Source organism: Pieris brassicae, chromosome 4, assembly GCF_905147105.1.
Source record: "Pieris brassicae chromosome 4, ilPieBrab1.1, whole genome shotgun sequence".
Classification (NCBI taxonomy): domain Eukaryota; kingdom Metazoa; phylum Arthropoda; class Insecta; order Lepidoptera; family Pieridae; genus Pieris; species Pieris brassicae.
The window spans coordinates 17,815,725-17,837,569 of NC_059668.1; the positions used below are offsets into that span (position 1 = coordinate 17,815,725).

The following is a 21,845-nucleotide window of genomic DNA, read 5'->3' on the forward strand; positions in this document are numbered from 1 at the left end:
TCCCCTTACTAAAGACTGCAAGTAGTGTTATTGGGCACTTTCTTATGTTGAGTATCTTTATTAGTAACTTAGGTTACACTTAAATTACTTAGTAGACTAAAGTTTTTTTTAGTTTTAAGTCATGCCTCGGTGTATAATTTCTTTTTGTAAATTTTCTTTGGCAAATGAAATTTAACCTACCCTCACATAGTCACGAAAAAGGCTTTATTAATATATCATCTAAGGTAACTCAATTTAGGCCGTTCTAGTTCGTACTTGGCAGTGTCTAATCCACTTAACAGAAACAGCTAGTGAGAGCCCCGGAGTGCACTTGAACTGTCTGGCTTTGTTTGTACTGTTCAGTTGTTCACGTTATGTTTGTACCCGCAACATGTTCTCGTGTGTTTATTTGGCCGTTCCCTTTTCAAGTGTAAAGAACTACAGCTATAAAGACTACTTTAGGTGTACAAAAACATAATGGAAAAGTTGAAATTCGCCCGAAACACTGGCATCTAACCGCATCAAATATTAAAACAAAACCTTTCTCACCTCGTAATCAAGTGTCGTTACATAAAATGGCGGACATTTGGCGGGAACGGTCAAGTATGCAGTAAGATTGTCCCAGCGGGATTGTGAGCAACAATTCTGGAATGTTCGAGTCACTCTTGGCGGAATGTGACAGTCACTTCACTTATTGCGTTTGAGAATTATTCGGACGGAATTTGGGATTTTCAAGACGTTAATGGCCGATGTGTCTTTGTTGCATTGTGTTGGACTTAGGTTATCTGGAGGTGGAACCTCAGAACAGGATAAAACATTAACTGAAAACAGGTTTTGTAAACTAATTTGTGACAAATAAATAATCAATCACTTGGTATTGTAGGTATAACGAAATACATAACCGAATTGCGTACATTTACACATAAAACATTTTTTTATTTAATTAAATAAGGTTTTATTTAGATATAAATTTTGGAGTTTGTGTCTTACTAAGGAAAAACCATTTAAATATGAATAGTAGTAAAAAAAAATTTCTTAAGCCTTCTTCCTTAACACGTTCTATTAACTATGTTTTAATATACTAAAAATGAATTACTAATTAATTGAATTAAATAAAGGAAAATAACGCAAACTCGATTCTGCAGGAAGTTACGCAAATCTTTGTAATTTGTATAATAATGTTTACAATTGATAAACTATCGAATGACGACAAATTAATTATTACAGTAAATAATATGCCTTTGATAATTCCGCGCACATAAACAGGAATGGTATTACAAATCTAGAAATGTAGTTATCGTCTTTAAACTGGTAAACTAGTATACAAATTGTGCCTAACTACAAAGAATAAAATTAAACGCCAAAGAAACTAATTAATAACAGCCTAAATAAAGTTCTCAGTTAACATTGACACGATACCTTGAAGATACTTTTAATAAAGTGTGACTTATATAAGTCTTAATATAAAGGTGTAACAGGAACCTAAATTAAAGGTGCTGAGTTACTAACAAAAAATTAACCACAAAAAGAAAACCATTACAAATAATAAAATTAAACGAAAAGAAACTTATTAAGCACAGCCATTTACGCTTATTATAAAGTATAGTTTCTGAAGTTGTAGGGGGTAATCTATGGATCTACTGAACCGATTTCAAAAAATATTTTGCCATTAATTATTTGTGCGTGTCATATAACCCAAATTACTTAGTGCGGTTTTCAACACTATCTAGAATAATTCGCGAGGAAGGTTTAGTATATATTTTGTTACGTGTCACGGTTGCCGGTGTTTTTCAAATTAAATATAATAAGTTAAAAGCGTGCAATTAGATTTTTTACATTATACGTTTGTAAGGAAACAATAATTTCTATGAATCAGCTTTAGAAAAATAATAAATACCGTATCCACACCTCAGTTCTTCGGTGTTAAGAGTGGATCGCAAGGAATGTTACTGTCACCTCCTTTATTGCTAGACGGCAATTGATGTCTGGTGACCTTTATTCTGTGCTTTTAATATTAAAGTTCCACATCACCATAAAAGACGAACAGCTGCTCATTAAGAAAATAAATATATAATTCTCAATACCAATAATATTATAAACATCTCTCAAATGTAGCAGACACTATATATAATATATATGTGATTAAAAATTATAACTATAAACATCTTTGTGGCAAATTTACAGAAGCTATTGGTAATAAAAAATTGGTAATTATTTATTACCTTATTGTAGATATAAAAACAAAAAATATATACTATAACAATGAAACTAAAAACCTTAAAAATTATATTATAAATAGTTGTCGACACTTTATAAGATTTGGTGGCATTATATGATTTTGCGAAACAATAATTTATGAAGATAAAAACACTTCAGAAATGCTCTTTGTGAAACAACAAAAATTTTCGCCTGTCTGATTTCGAGGAAAATACCTCACCCTAGCCGAGGGTCGTGGAATTAACGAATTTGTCAACTGTCAACGAGCAAGGATCTTATTAGGTTTTCCCGGGATTACCAATCATCGTACTCTGTTTTGACCAATGTTTATAATCTATTACCTCACCTAACATAGATTATTCTTACTAATTTTTAACATTATTGAAAGTGTTAAAAGAACCAGTTCCGGGAACTAATATAATTATTATTTGCGTCGCATCATTTCATTCACAAATTTATATTTATTTACTTTTTCATATTAATATGCTTAGTATTAATCGAAGACACAATAGTCAAAATAACAAAAAAGGGTAATTTAGCACTGCAGCATAATTGCGTTAAACTTGGGTATAGTTTTAATGTTTATATGGTAATGAATGAATAATATATCTAATCTAAACTAGTTATGGGTACTAATACAATTTTAATTTGCGTTATCATTTCATTCACAAAACAATAAATACTTTTATTTTTTTCATATTAAGATGCTTATTGATTAATGTCAACAGTATTGCCAACATAATAAAAGTTGTAATTTAGCACTGCAGCATTTTTAATAACGAACTGAATAACAAATAAACATTTAAAGGTAGCATAACGAAACGAATAACAAATAGACATTTATATTTTACAATGTTCTTCATATTAACATTTCCTTTAAAGTATATAATAACAATGTATTTCCTGTTTTGTCATAAAAAAAATATGCATATACGAATATTTCAAGTCACGTAAGCCATACGTTTGAAATACCGAGTCCATACACAAGGTTCAATAAATCTTCTCTCTAAGTGGCATTTACACAGCATATATCTTTCCGAAGCAGAAATCGTAAAAGTCTGCGCTGACCCGGGTTTCGTCTGTGGGTGGGGGTGGTAACGTACAAAATTGTTTTGTATTTATCTAAAATAACTGGAAGATCAAAAGATTTCTTATATAACGTCTATTGACGTCGTTACATAATAGTATATCCTGGCGACTAGTCGTGATTCTTCATGTGCGATTGGGTTATTGATCTGTCTATAGTCTGTATATAACAATATGCTAGAATATATCTAGACTATGATATACGGGGTTAGAAGCATGTTCTGTTAAAAAATCTACAAATATAGGTACTTGTGATATGACAAAAACAAATATTTCATGATCCCATATCTATATTATTGTAGTAAGGTAGCCGTCTTCTTTATACAATATTCAAACAAAGCCATTATTGGAGACCGGATGTTATTAGTAATTTCCAGAATCAATTATTTCCGGAAAATTAAGGATGTGCTAATATTTTCTCCTTCAAAGGCAATTTCTTTGAACCGACGACGTAATTTCGGTTTGTTTGCGAAGCTCTCTAGTAAGATTGCGTTTCCATTAGTTGTAGGAAAGATTGAGACAGAAGCGCTTGTTTGTTTGCCTGATTGCTATGAAATTGATTTTACACTGAGAAAACATCAGGCTTGCACACCGTATTGTGAAAAAACCTATACCGCACTAATGCTATCCAAACCTTGTGGTTTTATATAATAGTTAAAAATAAGAACAATTTTGCCAATGATAAAACTGTTATAGAAATGATTTTGTGTCAAATATCGCTAAGATGTTACTATCAAGTAAGAAAAATGTTTCTGTTCAAACTTCAACGCGTACTAAAATTTTTTTTACAAAAGTTCACAAAAGAACTATACACTAATTAATCTAATTAGTAATATTATGTTAACCTAATTTTCTTTAATATTAGTAACTTAAACTAAGGTAATGTTCATGACAGTATTAGAGTTCTATGTTTTGACATAATGTTCGTGTCTCCGAATACAATTAATACATTTATAAATTTGAATTTCATAGATAATCCATCTCATATTATTAAAACCACATACAATAGATATAAACGAGCTATTGCAATATATAAAGGAATCTATAAAGAAATCAAGACTTTATTCGCATTCATTCTAAAAACAGATATCCATAAAGGATTTGGGCAGATAATATTCTTGCATTATCCGCGTGGGTTGTGGGGAGGGGTTCAGGGAGGCTCATAAACCGGGATTCAGCAGAAATCCTCACTCAGCCGACCTCGGAATCACGCCTTGCCGCGTGAAGATTTGTTAACATATACCTACATTTTTATTATTATAACTTAAACGTTCCCTTACAAATCTTAAGACTGACGTATGAACCAATTTTCATACATCGCCTTTTCTCCTACTACCTATACTACACTCTTGACTTTCGACTGGTCTTTAAAAATACTTCAGTAAAAAAAAGTATAAATAAAGAGTATAGTCTAGCTTTAAGTGAGGTATGGATTTTCAGCTTCGACAAAAGCGCACTTACGGTCTCAGGTGCATTGAGAGTGCATTCCCGCCCCTAAACACTACAATCTTCATACTCTACGTGAGGTACGGTTCACATTATTAAGGATATTTTTAATCATATACTAAAAGAATAAACATATATGAAACAAAATAAGATATGAAGAATAATAACAAAACTGTGAAATGAAAGAACCTTCTTTATTACGACATTTCTACATAGGAAAATATAACAATATTATATACATATTTTATTGTCCCTACCACGGTTGATTCAAAGCCATCAATAACAAAAACATATAATTACGATAACAATGAAAGTAATAAATCTATTACAATTAATGAAATTCTGTAATAATGTTAGTAGTAATATGATAAAATGAAATAATTGTATTATTTGTATTCAAGTCTATGATAATAAAAGCCTTTTGTTAAACTTTATTTAACCAATTTCTGTAAAGTTGCATATAGTAGATCATTTTTTGAAAAATAAGGTCATAAAGAAGTTTCACTTCGTACGTGTGTCTAGGACACGAACACATCTTTTTTTTTATAATAAGGTTATATTAAGAAAAATATTAATATAGTAATCCATATTGTAAGCCTTTGTTACCAACAGAAAAAAGGTATGACCATATACTATTACCTACTATAATTAACAAACAATTTTTTTTTAATAAATTTTAAAGTCTTCTTAGAACAAACAATATAAAATAAATACTAAGGAACTAAAGTGATTTACAAAATAAACATCGCTTTAATAATACATCGGCACAATATTTCTTAAAATCTTGCAGGAAGCACTTTAAGCCGTGAGCATCATATATTTAATTCAGAGCTCGCTAAAGTACGTCGCCATAAAAATCCCGCTCTGATACTGTGCAGATGAGCCAGCCAGGGCCGGATTCTATAATTTAATTATATTAATGTCTGTTTTATTGCGAATCTCGCGTTTAGTACCTCGATAATGGCTCGTAATGATTTTCTCCGTTAATTCGACGTCTGTTTCTAAGAGATTCGTTATCATTTCCTTTATCATCTTGATTGTGATTTGAGTCACTTAACAAAAAATCCACACGACCACAGATTGTTATAGGTGTCCAGGATCCCTACACATGAATTTTTAATTAAAATATAGTGTGTTAATAAAACACATTTATATCCGGAAAAGTCATTCATAAAATAATGTAACTCTCACGAAGAAAACTCTTTTTAAACGGATTGAAGCTATCTATGTATTATTATTATAAACTTATAATTATTTACATAATTTTAAATTTTAAATTTTCCGACCTTTTTACGTGCTTTACAGCGTGCGTGGTCACGGTGACTTAATAATAATAATACATAGATTCAATCCGTTTAATAAGAGTTTTCTTAATGTGTAAAAGCTATGTTAACAAAAGACAATATTATAACTCTCACGAAATCAAAAGAGAAAGGAGGTTTTCTTGTTGAAAATCGTAAAAAAAATTAGTTTAGTTTCTCCGATGAATACCTGCAACTTAGTTTTATCACTGGTCGTCTAGCCAGTAACCTCGTTGCACAACTGAGCGTTATTTAAGGGAGATTTTGCCGCGCACCAGTGGAACCAGCTGCCCACTAAAGTATGTCCGAAGCGTACCAATTCTTAAAGGGCTGGCAACACATTCGTAAGTCCTTTTGCAATGTGAGTGTCTCTGGGCGGCGCTATCAGTTAACATAAAAAAATTAAAAATCAAAGTATATATTACATACCTATCTTTTATACTTTTTATAAAATAGTTTTGAAATCTGTTATATTCTTTTCATCATGCTGTAAAATGTGTTCCTTGATTTTATAACCTTAAAATCCTTTATCAATGCATATCTGTATTTACTAGAGGTAGTTCGGGATTTACGGTTATCGCTCACCGGGATACCTTCAATCTCAGGGATCTTGATGCTTAACGCCCCACTCTAGTCTAGCTCAATATTCACAACGCGTATTTTGCTTTCACATATATAAATATGTATACAGTTTGATACAACACCTCAACGGTATGAGTTGGCTAGCGCTTTAAGCTCTGCGCAATTAATTTTCTATTCAATGCACTCTTGCTCAAAACTAAACATCGTAAGGGAAACAATCTTTGATCTAAAAGTATTAGTCATGTCAGTAATGTAAAAAACAAATGCAATCTAACCTTAAATGTTCACGGATAAAATACTAAACAATTTACCGTCAGAATCTGTTTTAACAACATCGAAGGGACTACTCATATTTGGTCGTAACAACAGATGACGTTGTTATTAAGTACCCAATACAATAGAATTCAGCCGGGACCTTTGATATTGGTCAATATAAACGGTATGTTGTTCTAAACGATGTCGTCGTAAACGGTTTTGACTACATTACTTTCAGTTCTACAAAGATATTTATGGCTTAATTAACATAAATGCTTTATTCCTTAATGTCGCATTTTGTAGTTAAGGAATTATATTAATAACCAATGTTTAAACTTCTGCGTCTCCACTTTCCTCTAAAGATGTCCTATCAACTTCTACTACAGACTAAGCCACAGATAATAGAAAGGAAATTGTCATAATTGCATTGCTTCAGGTATTTATAATAAAATTTCACTAAGTACTTGTTGAAGTTACGATAAAAAGTGAAGCCATTGTCGATGGCTATGTTCATAAAATAATATATATCTTCAACGCTGTATAGTAAAAAATCTCAACGCGTTAAAACTTTACACAGCTATAGAAACAGAACGACGTACTAGAAACGTAACGAGCGTGAATCGCTGATGCCACGTGATTTTTTACGTGACACGCTAAAGAGATAGAAACTTTATTAAATGGAAGCTCCGCGAAGCATATTCCGAACTAGCAATAGGAATGGGCGTTATGTAAACGTTTAGTTCGTAATAATAAAACTGTTAATGTTCAGAAAAATATAGATATTTTGCCAAGAAACATGTAATACATAAACGTTAATTATTTTTATTAATACAAAATATACAATTAGACGATCGTGATACTTATAATAAAATTATTAGAATTTTTATAACACCTATATTAGTTATTTTGATTACTAAGTGTCCATAAGTGGTCAACTGACACTTCTAAACTTCCTATATGTAGTTTAGTAGGTATATGAATGTATTGTCGTATTTATTTACGTTCAAAGAGATAAGGACAAAACATTCAACATTTGAACATAACAAACCCACTAAAGCCTCCGAATATGATAAACCTAGTTTTCCTTAACAAGAAAAAAGGCGCGCGTACAAAATCCAGCCAGTATATCTTTCAACACTGAGAACTCAATGAATTGTCGATCCTTCTCCATCCCGGGGGAGTCTTAAGAACAATTAAGGCACCCCAAACCCCCATCCCACTTATATAGGCCGTAATTACGCCGTTGAGTTGAGAAGATTTTACGCACTTGGACTTTTGGTACGTAATTTTGTGTAATTCCTGTGTTGGCTCGGCTTTATGCCTTTTGTGCTGTACTTAGGAGACATTGTACGCGATTCCGAGTTTAAATTTAGCCTTTATCTTCGTCCTCGCCCATTCGGAGATTCTACATGAATTACCTGTAAAAATATAGGTAATTGTTATGGGTTTGCGGACATAAAATGCTGATCAATTGACTTCAAAGTTCTCAGAAATGGGTCTTGCCATGATGGTGCATGTGCATCTTACGTAAATAGTAAAAAAAATATTAACACTACTACAGAAGAAATAAAATAAAACCCATATAAATTCAAGTCGAACAAATATACGATACGTTAGAACTCAACACACGATACATAAAAAACATCAATATCGCACAAAGGAACATCTTCACAAATCTGCTATTGAAGATGGAGGACTAACGAGGGACGCGAACTCTGATTTCCAATTCAAAGGAAAATTGCGATCCATAACGGGGAGGAGGGGAAACCCCCTCCCGTTGCTATGCGACGCTGGGTGGAGTCCCGCAATCACGGCCAATAGCACGACAGATATAAATTGGTCCCGCGTAAAAGAGAGGTCCGCGTCTCTGTCGCTCTAATGAAGTCGGACCCCTTGATTGAAGGCATTCGCGGCCCTTTTTCGAAATATACCTAATTGTTAGGTATCGGTACGATGCTGTGATTTGTTAGTGATACTGCGGTGGCGACTGATTGGTGTAGCGTAACAATCTAAGCGTAAAGTAAAAGAACGAAGCCGGTCATTGTAATTTTATAATGTTAATATAACATCAAATTATTATATCTTCGTGAAAAAACCGTTTAATTCCTAGACACTTACTTACTTAATGTCAGCGAACTCATCAAAGAAGTCCAGAGGTTACTAAATTCCACGCTTCAATCACGATACATAAACTCCTAATAGCCGGGTACAAACGGTTATAACCGGGTATATATCCAGGCAATATATTGTCTGGACGCTTCTTCTACGCATCCGTAATGCGGCCCCGACTTGGCACAGATTACGGTACGTGTATTAATACGACGTGTTTGGACGTTCATATGTTTAGGGTTGTTCCGTGCATTTTTTTTTAAATGTATACGTGAACCAAAACTAATATGTGCATGCCATAAGCTGTCTATTCATATTATTAATTACCTATACTATAGTCATGTAACAAACGTCAATGTTCACGTCATTCCTTAGGTGGGATCTTGTAATACAACCTAATTATCGATTTATCAAATCGTAATGTGGTATACAATATTCGTAATAGAAGATATTCTATTATATATATCTATAGGTATATCAGGAATTTGTGATATTTTACTAGTTGTTGTATAAAGTGATAAAATAATGCCATTTTAAGTTATAAATAGGATGCTTGACAGAATTTATTGCCATTCCAGTTTTATAATTTGGAGATGTGAGTAATAGCAATTTGCATTAATAAAATGGTCAGGCGTTAAAATTTAAAACGATTTGCGCGTTTTAATGATAACCTACCGATAGCTGTCCGAGGTTATCAAGTTTAATTAACAATATATTATTATTTTTTAATATTGGCATATTTATGTGTTAATCTCACAATACCTACTAATATATAAAGGGATCTTTTATTTGAATTGAAAATTGAAAAACATTATGCATTTGACAACCCTGCACCCTCCACCCACATCCGGACATCGATCGATACCCGGATATCTGAAGTACGGTTATCCGGATCATTCTATTGAAAAGCCATCGTGATTCCATGGTTAAATCCATTAAACGTTGAAATAAATTAATAATTAGATATTAAACTCGATACACATACTCATAATATGCGTTTGTTCTCAGGCGAAAAACCTCACAAGTGTCAAGTTTGCGGCAAAGCTTTTAGTCAATCTTCGAACCTAATCACTCATTCGCGGAAGCATACCGGTTTTAAACCTTTTGCCTGTGAACTCTGCGGAAGAGCCTTTCAACGCAAGGTAGATTTACGAAGACACAGGGAGACACAGCATGCGGATCTGCGCAACGCTCAGCATATACCATCACATACTGATGTTCATGCCATGCACTCAGATATGCATGTTTCGGATCATAGGATAGGTAAGATTTCTTTATATTTAACGAAGCAATTGTTTAAGAATCGTTTACGGCTTCATTCATATAATCGAAATGAAAGCTTTAATATACCCTTTGACCTTTCGGAGACGGCAGCTTGTTTTATTGAGTAGATCTTTGAACCTATATTCAGGCTACATTAGGGGTATTATTTTAAAGATAAAAGCAAAGTGGATGCATATTTTAATACTCATTTCGTATACTTTAAGTGTAGTATAAATAAAAAATTAAGTATAATAGCTACAGTAAAGCTAATGTTATAATTTTGAGTATTTTTGATGTATATCTTTTTTCTTTCTTTGAAATCTTATCCTATTTCTAAATAAAACATTTACCAAACACTTGTCAAAGTTTAGGGATATATTAGGTCCTTACTTATGAAAGTGATGTTGTGTCTTACTGGCCACTTTGACTTCAAATATCTCCTCTTTGGTTAGGAATTCTAAATTCAATTTCTTTAAAAAATTTATTGATTTCCGTTCAATGTTTACGAAAGGCATCAATGACATTGAATTAATTTAATTTATTAAATATGTATATTCTATTTTAAAAAATTTACTTTTTATTCCTCTCATACAAAACACCAATTTCATATGTAAGGACCTCAAAGAATTCTTTTAATAACTAAACATTTTGATCACAGATCTTCGCACCACTCACCCAGAGCACATTCGTCCCGACTACCGCGCTCTCAGTACCTCTGTACCGCCCCTACAGCCTCTTCCTTCTTGAAGCTCAACAGCCTTCGCGCCGTGGCGCCAAGGCTGAATAGGTATAGAAAGACAATTTGTGATTTTACTCAGTAGTGATGCTTTCTAAAGATAATGGGTAATGTTAACAATTAGATTCATTGTATGAGCTTTTACAGTAAGTTTGACGGATTTATGACGTATGGTAATTGGAATACAGTCTTTAGTAGCTAAGCTTATCTCGTAATATTAATAGCGCTTTAAATTATTGTTTATTAAACAGTGGCTGTCATTAACAGGCTCTAATAACATCTTTTTCTTCAATATTCATATGCAAAAGGGGTACCAAAACTGAATATCGCTGAAATTAAGTCGTAAGACGCATGTACATAAATAATTTGAGATTAATTAACTGCAAAGCATATATATACTGAAACTTTGGAAAGCATAGAAATTACCAGTGAGCTGATAGCTCTGTAATAAGCTTATTTTATAAATGTATTTGATCTCAGTGAATATTATTAGATAATTATTTTAAAAATTACACTTTACCCTCTAATTCATAAAAAAGTCTAGTTTATTTGTACTGTTTTAACTAAAGGCCGTCTCTTTTTGTCAAAGCTGAAAGACAATTTGACAGAAAGGGACAAAAAGTACCTCTAGACAGATTTTACGAATAAGAGGATACGATAAGACACTCGTAGCATTCCTTTGATAATTCCAACATAATCTTTAGATATGTTTATTTCAATTTAATGATGTAAAGGCTTAGCCATTCCAAAATCCATACTTTCCATTCCATAATACGAGATATGTAAGACTATTATACCAAAGATAATCCAAAAATATTAAACATTATTTATTTTGATTGTTACATATAAATGTATTCACGCTTGTTATATTTTTTGTAAATAATAAGACTTTACGTATACGTTAATGTAGGAATGATTGTAAAAAGATGTTTATAATATGCCAAAGTAAATTCAAAAACGCCAAAATTTTCCGACGCCCAGTAGGTTGCAAACCACGACTTTGAGAAACAACTTAGTAGACGCAAAATATTATTAATTAGACAATTATTAATATTTTACGCAGATATAAGCGTCAATCTTATGGTAAAGCCGAGCTGGTTTCAAATACAACATACCGTTCCAAATAAATAATGATGAATTGTTAATAATTCAAAGTGCTTTCAATCAATTTTATTAAGATTGTTAAATAACATTGGTTATAAAACGTGTGATGTATCGTTACCAAAATCTGTGTAAAACGAACACACATGCAAAATATGTGATCCAATTATACCAAAGCAGTCTACAGAATCAGAATACTATACACATATTTACAGCAAACTATTTATGTATATCTTATAATATAAATAATTTTGAATTCCTGTATAAAACTCGTTACTTTGAATAAAGTATGTTAAAATAATTTCCTCTTGTACAAATTACGGCAGATACTAGTAAAGTAATTGTTACAAGTTATATTAGTACAATTGTTTATTTAAGTTAGGATAAGTTAAATGTATATAATGTAAACAAATCCAAAGAATTCGTGCAATCATGTGTCATATTACAAGTTAACACTTCAATAAATAATTATATAACAGTAATGTTGTTTAATTTTAATAAATATAATATAAAAAAATAATGACATAAAAAGTTTTTATATTTAAGTTTATCATTATGTATTAAGAAATTAATTATGAGTTTATTTACGATTGATTTGATACATAAACAATTTGTTTCATGTAACAAAATTATATGATAGATCGTCACACAAAAACTAACCCCCTGTAATCATGCACCAACACAGACTGTGACTACCTTAAGAAAAAAACGTAATCTAAGGCATACGTCTCCAAATAGCTGTTGCTTTGACACGTGTATGTCATTTTGAAAGTAAAGTGTAGAAGTACAAAAACAATAAGTGATTATGAGAAATATGTTTGCTTTATGGAACTAAGACGTAACTCCAAACTTATATGAATTGTAATACATATTATAATAGAGGCCTTTTAAAAGATAAATTAATATATAAAGTCTTTGTTTCTGTGACCACTGTATATGCTCAAACGATATAGACTATACAGGTACTAATACAGGGGTATTCAATACAATATAACCATATAAACAAGTTTTTTATAACCTGCATTACTTCTATATTAAATTACTGGTATGTTCGGCTATGGAAGTTCATACCTGTATCGAGCGTGTATCCTAGATATTTGACGGAATTTTGCCACGCGATGGCTTGGGTACAGGGTTACCTCCTTTTTTGTCGGATTTTTTCTGAGATTGGGCTAGAGCACCAGGATTGCCCCTGACGCTCTTCTCGAGACTTTTTTGGCAGCCCCATTTCCGAAACGTTTCTGCCGACACCTCTGTCTTTGTGGGTGGTATAGAGAGCAGTGTCAACGGCGTAGAGGGCTCCCAATGTGGAGCTCTAGCGAGTCGCTATTTAGTTGTTTCATCAGGCTTTTATGGTCTGCACTCTAGAGTATACCTTTAGGAACTATACAACTCGATTTCGCCGTCCCCTTGCAAACTACGCTCGCCGAGAAGCACGCTGGGGTTTCACCCTGTAGTTGTTGACATTCGTACCACACTACACCATTTGGATGGTCGTTTCTTGTGAAAACGACGAAGGAGTCTCTGCCCCCGTCAATCTCTAAAAAGTATAACATGGGTTTATCCAAGCGGTGGCTAAATAAGTGTGCCCTCCAATAGGCTGCATCTTACTTCACACCAGGTGGAATTGCGGCCAAACGTCCGCACAGTTCTCCATAATAAAACAATGTGTATTGTTTTATTATTAGAATTTAATGGACAACTAAGTACGGAGTAAGATGACGCGAAAAAATTTCAAAGATACTTTATATATAGGTATATTCAGCGTAAGATATTGAGAACAAAATTCACTCAATACTTAATCAGTATTATGATAATAGACTTCAGTTCAACATAATTCGATTCGGGAGCGTAAAGCGATTTGCGAGTACGTCTCAAGTTACTTGGGGCGATGAATATTAATCGAATATTGTATCGAGTCGGTAATCGATTAATTATTCCAAACTTTTCGACTAATACTGTATTATTGCTTTGCGGCGCTATTAAATTGTTTCACTGATAATTATATATAGAGTTACGTGTTCAGCTGTGTATTGCTGGGGATATACTACTACTAGTGTATTTTTAAGTTAATCATCAAGTTATTACACCACATATTCAAAACAAATGAAGTATTTGTTCGGTGTCTACCGTTGTTTTGGACGTTTTCATAAGCGACGTTCATCGCTAAGTATGAATGACTCCATCGAACTAAGATGCTGGCTGGATAAAGAAAGTATCTCTTATTATTACCCTTTGACTTTATTATTAAGAAACTATGTTCAATATAACTGTGCAAATAAAGTTAAACAATATAAATGAGTCCTGGTAGAAATCGGAACCACGGGTAGATTTTTATTAATTAAAGTCTTTAAAAAAACTTGGATTTTGTTCTGTTGGACGTTTCCAATTTTGAGAGGACTGAGCTCTGGAGTCGAGAGACTATTTCAAAACACTTTCTTCATGTTTAATACATATATATTAGTAAAATTACACACTTTTCATATTCACAATAATTTAGATTAAATATCACTAAGATGTTTCAGTGTCCGCTTGTAATAGAGAAAATTACAAATAACAGAAAATAATCTTTTTATCTAAAATTTAAATCGGCATTCCAATATTCTAAACGAAAACTTTTTCTTTACATGTGACAAGTGTTGCCTTCCATTATTAACATGTTCCCTTTGGAATAGAGACTCTTGGGCTGTGGGGTTCAAGTGGACCGGCGTATTAAAGATTTAAGTTGGCGCCTGGTATATAGTAGATTATGTTTTGCCACAAAGTTGCCCAAAAGCCACGACGCGACGCATCTAGATCTAAGGCAGTTCCTAATAATCTCCTAAAACAGAATTTGTGCTAGAAAAGGCCAACCGATTTCCAGATCTTACCACGCATGTGGACATGTATCGTATAGAATGTCCAACAGCCCAAATAGACACAAGATTGGACTACTTAAGATAAAGGTAACGCCGTCCTAAATAATCCTGTCGACGGTCAGTTTTGGCCTATGCACGAACCATTGGCTTGAGGCGATCTGAAGTCAAGTGTTTGGCTCAAGAAAGAACACCATAGCGATGCATCGTGAACACTTTCTATTCCACCACCTAGGGGATATAGAAATCAATATTCTATTGCACTATACGTCTTTTTTGAGTACACACTACAGATATACTGAAATTATTAGCAATTATTTTAAAAAGCAATCAGCCAATCGCGCTGTTTGTCAACGTTCAATATTGTTTACTAAGTGATGATGGATTTTTCATTAATCTAATGGGTAAAGCTCGTTTATCAACATGATATCGATGCAGGCAATACCAAAGTTGCATTTATTAGTTTTAGGATAAAATTCACAGCTTTAGCAATCTCTAATATTTTATTAAATATCTAAAAACGACAGAACATAATGAAAGTCACCAAAATATTTTCCGAACAACTGTCGTATCACATTTTGACATGCGAGAGTGATACTTAGCCCTAAGAAACCTGAATCTTCAAAGATTGAAAGTTTTAGCTGTATAACGCTTAGATTAAACTAAGACTTTGCTTAAGTCAAACTTAAGTTGTCATTTATTTTTTTATTTTGTGGTTGCTTGTTAAATTTTTACCCTTGTTAACTTGCTTAAGTCTAATATAATTGATGTGTATGTGTACGTGTGTACAAAATTGTGATGCAATATTTTCTTGTAGAATTTTATGCATACATGTTGTTTGTAAACAAATAAAATAACATAAAAGGATTAAATTTATGTCCTGGGCCCAGTTTGTGGATTATTACTAGCGATCTGCCTAAGTACTGTATGGATATATACTGATGGAGGATCGGAGTGGCTATGGATGCTGACACCTTTAAGCTACATATGGAAGAGGAGAGGAATTGGTTTCAAAACCAAAATCAGACTGATCGGTGCCCTTGTATTTTTTATGTTCCTGGTTGGTGCAGAAACGTGGACAATCATAGCCCGAGACGGCCAAAGGATTGTAGCTTTTGAAATATGATGCTGGATGCGGATGTTAAGAAAACTGTGAACCGCTAAACGCACCATCTTACCCAGCTCCATATAACCCGTTTATCAACTGTATGCCGATGACGCATCATTTCGAACTTTGGTCACACAATGCGTAGGGGCGATGAGAACCTAGAGAAGCTCATCGTAATTGGAAACACCGAAAGCAAGAGATCGCGTGGAGGTTCACCAACGAGATGGACTGAACAATTCAAAAACTCCTCCTCCGTCTTCCTCAAAGCTATACACAGTTGTAAAAGAAGCGCCAGACTGAAATTGTTTGAGGAAAATTATTCATGCCAGATTTTACTATAACACGACACTCAGAGTGTATTATACACATACATGAGTTACCTAGCCAGAGAGAGAGAGAGAAAACTAGCGGTATAGTTTTTAATAAAATATATATTTCCAAGATTAGTTCATAAGACACAAAATAATTTCTTTTCGTGCCAAAACATGAGTCACGAAGAGTCTAAAGATTTTATAGGCCAAAGCCTCTCTCATATAATATTCTATCACATAGTAAACTATTTGATTACAGCTTCTCTGTGTAAGACACAAAAATAGATTTGGAAATAAAGCTGGACCTTTTGTCTCTTGGGCCTTCACGCTAAACGCCTGTTATCACGCATAACAGAGACGAATTCACGACAAAAACCTAATTGTCTTTTGCATTCGCTTCGTATTGCATTGATATGTGATAGGATCACTATTAAATTAATTTTAAAATAATTAAAATGTAGGTTCCACCGAGATTTGAACTCGGATCGCTGGATTCAAAGTCCAGAGTGCTAACCATTACACCATGGAACCGATGATAGAGTCAAGTAAAAGTATTAAGCTAAAACTTGTCCAACTTCGTATGGACACAGTTGTGTAACAAGAGACAATGTGGTTAATATTAATTACTTGTTATATCTTCACGCCAATAATTCCTATTCAAACTCCATTTGTGTACAAACATAACTGTGCTTATGGTCAAAACAAAACCGGAAGAAATTCAAACCGGTTTTTTTTCTGTGGCTACAGCCCCCGGACCATATTATTCGTCGAATTTATTCGTATTGAGTAATCTCTACAAATGTATTGTTAGTGAATGTAAATAGTACCTATATCTAAACGCGAATGGAGAAGAATGATTGAGGCCTTCCCACATGTCAAGCGGATGAGGAGCTGGTGCTAGATATAATACAAATAGAATAAGAGCTTATATTGGTAGGTAATTTATGACAGATGAAATAAAAGGGTTAGCGGGGAAGGAATGGATAATGGTGGTAAAGATGAGAGGCAAGTGGAAATTGAGAATGCATTCACTCCGTCGGGGGTCGTGTACTAATGTTAAACATAATGACGTGGACTTAATGTAATTCTGATTATGTAGTACTCGAACATAGACTATTTTATTATATGGCATCAGGTACTCCAGTTATTCTTTATCCAATGTCTAGTCTAGAATGATAGTCAATTATGTATCCTGATAGTCAATTGTTTTATTTCAGTAGAAACTCAAACAAAACACACGCAAGTACGGACGTTAGAGTCAGTAAAAGTAATAATAGCCATAGTCCATCCCTGGTGGCATCGGGATGGCCACTCATATATAATGCAGGGGCTTCCACGTGCGTCTCGGACACAATCAGTATTGTGAATAATTGAGCACACGATGATTGCGTGGCCTCTAGAGATTGAGATTTACTGGATTTCGGTTTTTATAATTATTTTTTTTATGTTCCCTATATTTGCCAGCATTGTTACGTCCGAGGCGGAATTGTGATTACAATCGAACACAATTTTTTTATTGGAACCAGTATTTCCTGGTTCACAACTGAGATATTTGAGCGCATTATGTGGAACCAGCTACACACAAGTATTGCCAAATCAAATGGACCTAGGGTCCTTAAAGAAAAGAGCATACCAATTCTACAAGGACCGGCACTGGCGAGCCTTCTGTCATTGTGAGTGTCCATGGGCGTCGGTACTACGTAGCAACAGAGCCCCCTATCCATTTGTCTGATGTTCTTTAAGAAATTCCGTTGCTTCTTAATTTAACCTTTAGAGGTAAACTTTTGAAATGTATAAAAACTATAAAACTATGAAAATTGCATCTATTACATATTTATAAACCTAATTGATCTGACTAAAAACACATTTTTTTTATAGAACAGGGGGTAAACAGGCAGAAGACTCACCTGATGTTGTGCTAATGCCAGAGTACTCGCGAGTGCGTTGCCGGCCTTTTAATCCCATAGATCAACTTAGTTTTGAAATCCACTGAATTCGATAAATTTATAGAGTGTGTAATAAAATTGTTGCATAATTGTCAAAAATCCAATCTTAAGAAAATCTCTATACATAAATCTTCTAAGCGTGTGATTGTAATGAAACTTCTACCCGGCTGGACCGATTTTGATTAAAAATGTGTTTTTTTAAGTGGACTCGAGAATGGTATACATCTACAATTACATGTTTTTTTTTTCTTTTTAACACGTGTTGACATGTGTAACGTTTCCGCTATGAATATAAACCAAATAATCAAGGTTTTTAATATTGCAACCAGAGTACGTGTTTACTTCCAGGCATATTTAAGGAAACATTAGTACATAATATAAGTAACATCTTAGTATCAGAAATTAGCAATCTAAGAACCTTTCTTTAGCTTCTTTACTATGTTTTTAGTTTTTGACAATACCCAACACAAAGTTTTTAAGGATTAGTAAAGATATTTGAGACGATGCTATGACGTAACACTCTGGAAAAAAATTTACAACGCCCCTGGTGGTCACAGGGCACAACTTTCAAATACATTTTTTTTATGCAGACATTTTCTTTATTGTCGTAAGTATTTAATAATTTATCAAACACTGGTAGAGCCTTGACGTATCAAAAATAATATTCAAATATTGGTTAAAGCAAAGTAGAACAAAAATTGTTGATATTTCTCGTTTATAACATGTTGACATTAGATACGTCTTCCTTTCACTAGACTTGAGTTCATGACCTGATGACGTCATATGTGATTAGCAACCGGACTTTAAATTCGTAATGTAATCACACGGTTCCATGGTGTAATGGTTAGCACTCTGGACTTTGAATCCAGCGATCCGAGTTCAAATCTCGGTGGAACCTGCTTTTTTAATAATAGCATTTTTTATTTTTTTCTTTAGTTTTAGATTAGTACACCGATTTCATATTGTATTCGTTTATACATATTTTCATAATTGTTTCATTTTGTGATGTTTCGTGTGGTTTGACGAGACAATATGTAGTTTCACTATCCTAATTTTGACTTATTTAGTTGTGTATATTCTATTATTTTCTTTGCAAAACATATAATACATATATACTTCAAACAAAAGACAAAATTGTTTTACTCGTCAATAATATATAAAAAACATACCGTTATAATAAAATAATTGATCCGCAGAAAAATATGTATAATTCAATACAAATTGTTTATGTATAGACTGGATTGCTCACATCATATTAACATATTTCAAAAATAAGGTTCCACCGAGATTTGAACTCGGATCGCTGGATTCAAAGTCCAGAGTGCTAACCATTACACCATGGAACCGATGACTTATTAATAGAAAGTAATAAATCCAATAGATTTGTCTGTTTCATTCTATTATGTATGAACAAGTGTTTCGGAGAAAATTTTTTCATTATTTCATATATTATCGCCAAATTCAAATTTCGAACTTCTAAGTAAATATGAAATAAACCTTCTTTTCATAAGAATCAAATTATTAGAATTTTTTTTTGCGTAGTTCATAAAAATGAAGCTAAATAATTCCAAGCAATGCTGTAACTACAAAACGGCTCTACCGATTTACATACATTGTACTACATTACAATTCTTGGTAAATATAGTCCAAGAATTGGAACTTACCAAAGAAAGTTAAATTTTATTGTTTAGTCTTACCAAAAAGGTTCCACGAATCATTGTACAATGTACATAACGTAATCTGTGGCACCGCCGGATATGGCGCAAGCGCGCTCATTTGCTAGGTTTATATTTTTTTTAATATCAGACAATTATGAATGTGAAGAAATTGATGACCATTTCGAAAACAACTGTCTGGGCTTAACGTCATGTCTCATTCAAAAGCAGGCTTTCGCGAAGAAAATCTAATATTACAATTTAAGAGTCGTAATTTATTAATCGACTGAAAGTTAATTTTAGCCAAAGAAAAATCAGTAGTTAAGTACTAAGAGTATTATAAAATAAAAAAAATGAGTGCGTATACTAGTGTACACCCGTAAGAAGTGAAACTTCTTTATGACCTTATTTTTCGAAAAATGATCTACTATATGCAACTTTACAGAAATTGGTTAAATAAAGTTAAATTGGATATGGTTTAACAAAAGGCTTTTATTATCATAGACATGTATACAAATAATACAATTATTACAGAATTTCATTAATTGTCATAAAATTATTGCCGTTATTATTCTATATTACTCATTATTATCATTATTATATATTTTTGTTATTAATGGCTTCGAATCTCTTCGCATCAACCGTGGTAGGGACAAGAAAAATGTGACGGTATTTTTTTTTCCAACGCCGATACAGAAGTTTCACTTCAAAAATGTATCTCGAGTAATAATAATAAAATGGAAAATTACAAAGTTAATAAATCGATTAGATATAAACAAATCAAATATATTAAAAATCTTATATTAAATGATTAATTTTAGTGAAAGTTTTGTGGTTATTAAATCAAATTGTTAAAAAAAATTACGCTTTTGATTCATACAAATATCTTATTAATTCTGTGTTTAAAATTTGATTTGAAACTTCGTATAATTTAAATATTGTAACACTTGTACATACAACAATGAAACAGACAAAAATCATGGTATTAATTATTATTATTATGATTATTATACTTTCTTTTTATTAATCATCGGTTCCATGGTGTAATGGTTAGCACTTTGGACTTTGAATCCAGCGATCCGAGTTTAAATCTCGGTGGAACCTTTTCGGACTACAATAGGAAATTAATACTGGTTTCAAGAGGTTGATTAAATTTTTAAAGGCAGGGCTTCTTTATAATGTGAGATTTCTTAGAATATAAGTTTTGAATAAACACAGAAGATGAATTTATAAATAAAATAACTTTTAATTATAAATATATATTTGCACACAAGTTTGTATATGGCTAGTGATTTTTTTAATTCATCTATCATAATATGTATCACTTCAAGGCAAATACAGGATTTATTACTTCATATTCATTATTTAAATTTGTTATCATAAAAGCGTAACAAATTAAAAACGCACTCACGAGAACGTCCACGGCGGCGGCAACACTTAACATCAGATGAGCCTCCTACCGATTTGTCCCTTTTCCTGTAAAAAAATGCACTATTGGATTTAGAGTATAACGTATAGAAGAAGATAAAATCACGCTGGAGTCACTCCTTGCAATGGAGTGTTTGCTCCCTTCCATCTTCTCTAGTCAGTACAATATGGGTTCACTTAAACGGCTCGGCTCGGGCATCTCGCCGACAGGCGTACCCTCCAATAGTTCACATTACACTTAATGTCAGGTAGAATAGTGGACAAACGTCTGTCCAAAGTCAGAATTTAAAAACCTTAAAAAAAAGTATGGGCAAGAAACACCTTACCTACTCTTTTAAAATAGTTTTTCCAATACTTTTTATACAATGATTTGATAATTATAATGTGAAGATTATGTAGCTAGAACAAAAAAAAACTACTATGTCACTAATATTTAAACGCATTTTTTTAAAAGTATGGATGGATGT

The 21,845-nt window shown here is 32.8% G+C and overlaps 1 protein-coding gene and 4 non-coding genes across 6 annotated transcripts in view; 3 read left to right on the forward strand and 2 right to left on the reverse strand.

Annotated features, from left to right (window-relative positions):
• The window catches only part of LOC123709018 (zinc finger protein Gfi-1b), a 48,163-nt gene extending 35,653 nt beyond the window's left edge, over nt 1-12,510 (forward strand). For both annotated transcript variants that reach the window (XM_045660094.1, XM_045660095.1), the window contains exons 5-6: nt 9,984-10,238; nt 10,897-12,510. In XM_045660094.1, coding sequence (XP_045516050.1) covers nt 9,984-10,238; nt 10,897-10,985 — 344 coding nt within the window. In that variant the 3' untranslated portion in view covers nt 10,986-12,510. The remainder of the gene's footprint in view (nt 1-9,983; nt 10,239-10,896) is intronic.
• Nucleotides 12,511-16,808: 4,298 nt separating this feature from the next.
• Trnaq-uug lies at nt 16,809-16,880 on the reverse strand. Its single transcript has one exon. It is a non-coding gene; the product is annotated as a tRNA-Gln (tRNA).
• A 2,241-nt stretch (nt 16,881-19,121) lies between these two features.
• On the forward strand, nt 19,122-19,193 carry Trnaq-uug. Its single transcript has one exon. It is a non-coding gene; the product is annotated as a tRNA-Gln (tRNA).
• Nucleotides 19,194-19,569: 376 nt separating this feature from the next.
• On the reverse strand, nt 19,570-19,641 carry Trnaq-uug. The gene has a single exon. It is a non-coding gene; the product is annotated as a tRNA-Gln (tRNA).
• A 1,341-nt stretch (nt 19,642-20,982) lies between these two features.
• On the forward strand, nt 20,983-21,054 carry Trnaq-uug. The gene has a single exon. It is a non-coding gene; the product is annotated as a tRNA-Gln (tRNA).
• Nucleotides 21,055-21,845: the final 791 nt, after the last annotated feature.